The sequence below is a fragment of the Fusarium musae genome, chromosome 1 (genome assembly GCF_019915245.1).
Source record: "Fusarium musae strain F31 chromosome 1, whole genome shotgun sequence".
In the NCBI taxonomy this organism is placed as follows: Eukaryota; Fungi; Ascomycota; class Sordariomycetes; order Hypocreales; family Nectriaceae; genus Fusarium; species Fusarium musae.
In genome coordinates this window covers 655535-662533 of record NC_058387.1, presented here as the reverse complement: position 1 = coordinate 662533, position 6999 = coordinate 655535, and the positions used below count along the sequence as shown (strand labels likewise).

General features: G+C 50.8%; 1 protein-coding gene across 1 annotated transcript; it reads left to right on the top strand.

Annotated features, from left to right (window-relative positions):
• Positions 1 to 4731: 4731 nt before the first annotated feature.
• Positions 4732 to 6999, top strand: J7337_000231 (uncharacterized protein; the record flags this gene model as incomplete). Its single annotated transcript, XM_044817994.1, has 5 exons — positions 4732 to 4789; positions 4887 to 4899; positions 4957 to 4966; positions 5021 to 5953; positions 6166 to 6999. 5 exons carry the CDS (start codon positions 4732 to 4734, stop codon positions 6997 to 6999), a joined length of 1848 nt encoding a protein of 615 aa, XP_044685696.1.

Here is a 6999-nt window from a genome sequence, read left to right as displayed (position 1 = left end):
AGTACTTGTGACAGTTACAGGATCAGAAGAGTAGCACTGGTTCACGCCGCATGCCATTCCATTCGGACAGCAGCCGTAGCTCAGTGATGACGGACATAAATACTGGCTAGCTGGACAATCGTACGTATATGCTGATCCAGAGGGCGGTACACAATTATCGGCTGTCTCGCAAAGGTAGCCGTCAGGACAACAGCCTCCTATGATATGTGAGCCTTGTTCACAAACGCTTGACATTCCCAGAATACGAACCTCCATAGACCGGAGCGCAAACATGCCAGCCTATTTTTGTTCCACACGTCGAGGGTCCCTTCGTTGTCGCTTGGCAGCTCTCTTTGGCGCAATCATAGTTTTCTGGGCAACATCCTCCGTCCAGACTCGACGGGCATAATTTCATACTCGTCGCACATTGCGCTTCGGCTCGTCGAGCAAGACCCGCTGGCTGTGTGATTTGCGCCTCCTTCTCAATACGATGAACGCCATCATGTCTTCTGTAGTCGGCCGCCTCGACACCCAAAGCCCAGAATGCACCAACGACCGAGGTAAGGCAAAAGCTACACCCCCAGTTCCTCATCTTGTGCGATCATGGAACTGAGGGGAAATGCGACAGCGGATCGAGATGGTATCGTTCAGCCGTGAGGGGCGCCGATCATGAGCAAAATGTAACTCGGATAAATGCAGCCTCTTCAGGCTGGGGGTTGTCGCAAATCAACGGATATAATCTGATTGATAATCGCGGGTTTACAACGGTCACAGATCGGTTCGAGATAAGATCGCCGTGAGGATGGTGTCGAATATTCAACCGTTTCGTAACAAAATAACCAAAAGCAATGATGAGAAAGAGAAAAGGAGAGAGCGTCAGACAAAATAGGAATGTTCCTACTGTCAGCAATGGAGGCCTTAGAGGCTTGTCAATAACCGGGGTCTGAAGATGCTACGCCACGAGTGAGCAGTAAATGCTTCACTCATGCCAGACGATCTGTAGGGCTGAGCGAAAAGCCCACTGAAACCGACTGCACGGTTCGTTCTGGTTAGGCGGTCAACCCAAAAGCGCAGCACTGGTGAGATTGCAAGAAATAGCTCCTCTTAAGGTAATAATAATCGTGGGCCCAGCGTGGAGTCTATGAAAGCAGGTGAAATGGAAACGGTGAGAAGTTGCATGGCGATGAGCAATATCCTACGGATAAGCAATAATGAGCTTGACACGCGGCTCATTTTCTCTCGCGGGGGCTGCTCGAGCTGAAACATAGCAGAACACCATAGGCCAAGAGCTTCAAGACGATCGATCGGTGACAGAGCTGCGAGAGAGCACCCATATGCGTGGTATTGCATTGTGGCTCGTCATCTTCACCAATACCATCGCTCGAGTCGCAGCTGAGGCTGTGGTGCAGCTCATGGGATTCGCTGGGCACAACGCCATGGTAGCTCAACAGCGAAGCCCCCTCGGTGCTCTATTTCTATACCATCCCTCAAGACAATGCAGTGTCTCTCATCTCACGATTGGTCGGCCACGGATTTCTCAAGCTCTTAGTGGCCGACTGTGAACGGAGAGTGCATTGTTTGGGAGCATATGGTGCGCTCAAGTGCATTGGCGTTGCTACCGTGGCAGCCATTCAGCGGTCTTGTTCGTCTGACAAGTATACAAGGCCACGAATCAAGTGTTGTATGGAGAAGGGAACCCTGTCCATAACGACAGAAGTTCATTCAAATCACCGGGGATTGGGGGCCGACAACTTCGGGGGCGGAGGCATATAATAGTAATGGAGAATACTGATTCAGTTGAGAGATGCTCATGAGGTCAAGCTGCTTTGAGGACAGCCGCCCTTCGCTGATACAGACGAGTATTGTGTATTTGAATAGGATTCTTCAAGGGATAATGTACTCCGTATTGTGCAGACAAAGACCCAGTTGGGCGATCCTAGGCCCATTTGTAAAGTTCCGACAAGCGATGCCCTTCGGCTGTCCTCGTTAAAAACTTCCTTGTCGTGAGAGCAATATGCTGGCCAGGTTGACCGATGACCGTTCCTAAGCGGTCAACCTCTGGTAGCCTTACGATCGCCAACTAAAGCAACAGACTTTTATCAAGCAAAATTAGCTTGGCGGTCAGAAGGGGCATCTGCTTTAAAATTTGATGCCTGGTTTGAGATGGCTGTTGACATCGTGAGGTAGCGGCGGTTTATCCTAAAATAGAGTCTTTTAGTGAGCACGAACAGGCTGGACTTTGGTGGTATGTGGAGACCTAATTGGAGCCCGTCTTCATCAGCAGGACGCTCATAAAGATTGCGGACCTCGGCTTTCTGTAAAAATGATCAGAAAAAGAGGCATTTTCGTTAACCTTAATAACCATAAAGAACGTCATTCTGTCAGTGCGCAAATAGTCGCAACCTTCAAGTGAGTTCTCGGGGAGAAGTCCAAGGCCAAACAGAGTAGTAGCGGCTGCAGATGGCCAGGAGTCTAAGTTGACCACCCATTACGATCATAAGATTGAAGGATGGAGTAAGGTACTCGGAGAGTAGCATTATCATCAGCCCAGATTGTGCAAGTGTTGACTCTTCCCCACTTCGCAAATGCTTGTTCAGAGCCAACCTGCCAACCCAAACCTAACCAAACCTCCCTAGGTCTGGCGCTCATATCATGAAGTTGGGCCTCCCAAATATCGCATGGATGCTCGACAGTTGGGTATCCATACAAGGCAGCAGAGAGGCCGCTGCCCGCGCTGCCAAGAATCGTTAGGCCTCTCAAGGGTCCTGCGACGTTAGCTGCATGCCGGTGCTTTACCAGACGCCACTTTCTAGACCGGACGAGAGCTATCGTGGCCCCGTGGCCAAGATGCACTCGAGCTTCACGATCGGTGGCTGCCGCTGATAAATCTCGCCCATTAAGCCTCCGATTTGCTTGGCACTCCACGCTCAGACATTGACAATAAAGTCGCCGATGGCTTCTAGAATTGGCAGGTAGGTACATCAACGCTGGTCATCGACATCGTCAACGTCGTACTTGTAGCTCGTGTTGCTGAATTCATCTCCACAGATGCTGAATTTAGAGCCTTGCCGATCAAAGGGCGGAATTAAGGGTCCATGAACTTTATTTGGCGGACGAATGATTCGTGCTGTTCCTGCGCAAGCGAACCGGTCACAATCGACCCAGAACCTCCCCTCAGACTCATCGCGGGGGGAAGTGATCACCCCTTGTTGTGATCTTCCTGAGGATTCCCATTGTCCTCAAAAGCGTAGATCTCAGACCGATGCAGCATTTAAACGGGAAGGGTTGCGGCGTCCGGTAAAGCACGCGGGGGCGGGAAGGGTATGGCGTCGGATGCTCTCAGTGGCTTGCTTGGCCTGGGCAATTAGCCAGGTTTCTGGTTTGCCGCACCTGTCAGAGCGAGTCGCCCATCACCATCTGGACCGAAAGCGGCCGAGTGGCAGCCGGATGGTGCTGAATTGGCAGTCTCATTACCCCGGATTTTCCAGCCCGCCGGGGAAAAGAATGCCAGGGCCATGTGGTTTTGGGTCGTGGTTTGCCGCTTTTGAGGATGTCATTTGGGTGGCTGCAGGGACACGAGGTCGGTGCTTGACTCCGAATACTTGATTGAGTCTTGGGGAGCTGGAGAGGGTTACATTGATAACGTCCAGTTCCTCCTGTCAATTCTAGAACTTCTGTCTCTGGGTGGCGTTGGACGAGAGGAGAGGAGAGGGTCGCTTTTCATGTGAAGGAAAGTCACCTGCTGTAGACGAGCGGGGGCGTGGATTCGCATTTGTTCTGCACCAAACGGGGAAAAAGACTCATACTGTATGGTGACTGTGCGATAATGGATAATCAGGATGGCAAACACAGTATGAATCCACCGGGCTCCATACCCCGATTCTCCATCCCACCGCAAAAGCTCTCAGTTACCCCTGCAAATTCATCCCATGGTCCCATTCTCATCCCCCCAAATCTCCAGCTCTCCGCAAAATAAGGAGCAGCGGTTACAAAATTCTTTCAGGGCACATTTCTGATGCTCTCAGTGCTACTACTTGCAGACCAGCGCCCGTAACCCCGCAGGCTAGCAAAAGGTAGCTTTGCCCAGACTCGGGCAAGTGTCGTAGCCAGGGCCAGGGATCCATGATTGTCGTGGATGCTGAAAGATCACGATGGTGTGTAGTAAGTGACAAGACTGGCAAGGAGGGACCTTCTGTTAGACGGTAGACCGAACCATGACGCCCCAGAGACGCACGAGGCATCAATTTTGGTCCCTTCCATTTCTTCTTTTTCCCCTTCTTCTCCCCCGCCCCCTCACACGTCTTGGTCCTACTCATAATCCTGCTCCTGGCCTCAATTTTGCCTTTTAAACTTTGACCATCGTCTCTTGTTTGATTATATCGTCATATTTCGCCCTAGCCAACGTTCGTGACCATCTATCTCCCTGGACTACTGCTTGTTAAATATCACTACCGATCTCCCGCCTCCGCTCCAATTTCTCCCCAGATCCTCGGCTCCTTGTGGATTTTATTTCCCCCTCTTACTTCCCCCACACGCAGATCAGTTATTCAATTCAAAATAGTCAGTCGACGACTTGTTTTGCTTCAGTATAGCATTCAGCAACTGGTTTTGTGTTGAGACTGTAAATCTCGAAACGCCTCTCACCAATACCCGCAAAGCTCATGCGCCACCATCTCAATTCCTGGATGGAAACCGCATGATTGACTTTGTGATCCTTCGATCATCTATATTCGTCACCACATAACAGCCACGATGTTGCTGTACACCAGACTTGCACCACCCAAGGTCCCTAAGAAGCGCTCGCGCGCAGGTATGTGAACCATTCTGGAAGCATTCTGTCACACAAGCAATGCTCCTTATTCTAGCTCATTGGACATGCTAACTCGGACGTTTTTGTCGTCGCACAGGATGCAGTTATTGGTAAGTCATCGCTATTCTCTTTTTTCTATATTAGCAATTAACTAACATTTCATCTAGTAAAGAAAAGGTACACAGCTCACTCCGCATGTGCAGTCGACAGGATACTGACTTGCTGCTATAGAAGAAGAAATGTGACGAGATTCGACCTGCATGCGCCCGATGCCAAGAACGTGGCCAGGAGTGCAATTACGAACCTGTCCGACCTCGTCAGAGGCGTAAGCGTGAAGCAACTGTTCCCTGCTCGCCATTTGACACAAACTCTTCCTCGAGCTCGGACAGGGCAACTCATGTTTTGGATATCCATGCCACCTCCGAATGGAACGACGATGCGCATGATAGATCAGCTGACGAAGACTCACTCGACGACACTCCTGTTACGACCCAGGCTCCAATACCCAACACTTCTCTCGTCAATCGTACTGCCAGCATATCCACAACTGACCCTTCTGACTGGGCGGCCGCGGACCTTCCTATAATTTCACCTCTCGACTCGGTTGATTTCCAACTGCCCCCGTTCGATGATTCCAAGTATGTCGTTCAACACATTGAGAACGGAGAAGAGGATATCGAAGAGATTGTTCGCCGGGAGTCCATCACCATCAATATTCCGACAACAACGTATGCCAGCACATACGCAGCCGCATACGCCACCCCTAGCCCTTCACTCGCTATGATCGCGCCTATCCCCACACAATCTCCTCGACTTGAGTTCTGCGCTCCGGTATTCACAGAGTTCTCCGAACGTACCAACCGACGTGCACTTGTTGACCATTTCTGCAATGTTCTGTCGCATCTCATCGTCTTCCGTGAAGAGAGTGGCAATCCTTTCCAGCAGCTTGTTCTTCCCTTGTGCCATGAGAGCCCTGCTGTCACCAACGCTGTTTATGCTCTAGCGAGTGCTCATCTCGAGTACCGTGGGGTTGAAAACGACGAGAAGAGTGTCTATTTTCACAACAAGGCTATTCAGGGTCTGGCGCGGCTGATTCAGAAGGGCTCAAGCGCAAACCGAAACGAGTTGTTAGCTGCCATCATGCTTTTGGTGTATTATGAAGTCGTAAGTTGATCGATTAACCTGAATCTTTGGCCCATCAGCTGATACCTTGTAGCTGGTACAAAAGGGTAGGTCCAATATCGTGGATGGCCATCTCAAAGGCGCCATGACCATCATGAGCAACAATGGAACTGCCACTGACCCAACTGGCGTTTTCCTGGAGCGGGCAAGTTGTATCCGATGGGATCAGTGAGCAACTGGCTGACGATTTTCAGGCATTCCGTTTCTATGATGTTATTGCGGCACTGTCATTTGGCACTGCTCCTCTCTCTAGTGCTCCAGGCACAAATTATCTTACACCTTTCCCTCCTCTTGATTCTTGTGGCGCCACATCCCCCTTGGGCAGTGTCGACACTCTGCTGGGCATGGCCACTTCTTTGTGGCCAATCATCCATCGACTCTCCAACCTCTTGGCACTCAAGGATCAGCTTGATGTTGCTGTCGCAAACGAAGAGGTTTCCAAGGTTGCTGTCCTCCGAACTGAGTTTGAGACCTCGGCAACGGCTATCGAGGCGGCGTTGGAGGACTGGCATCCTGCCGTCCCCGAAAACTCTGTTCTGAACCAAAATCCTGAGGAGTTGAGCCCTGAGCAAACTGCAGAAAGGAGCCGACTACAGAGTATTCTCAGTAACGCTTTGTCTTATCGCCACTCTGCTTTCGTCTACCTTTACCGGACCATTTACAGCTACCCAAGAAGACACCCACTCGTACAGCGCCATGCCCATATCAGTCTGACCCATTGTGTCGGAACAGTCAGCAATACTGGTCCCATGAGTGCTCTTCTCTGGCCACTGTTTGTTGCTGCTTGCGAGGCCATTACACTAGCTGATCGTGAACTTGCCCGCCAGGCATTCATTGCTATCAACCGTCGGCAAGGCATGACAAATATTGACCGTGCATGGACTATCGCACAAGAAGTCTGGCGACGTGCGGACAAGGCCGACATGCTTCAGCAGCAAGAAGAGGCGATGATGATGGGTGTCAGGAGTGGTGGTGATCTCTGGAGAAGAGTGAGTGCCGATATGGGCGTAACTATCGTTTTTGGATAG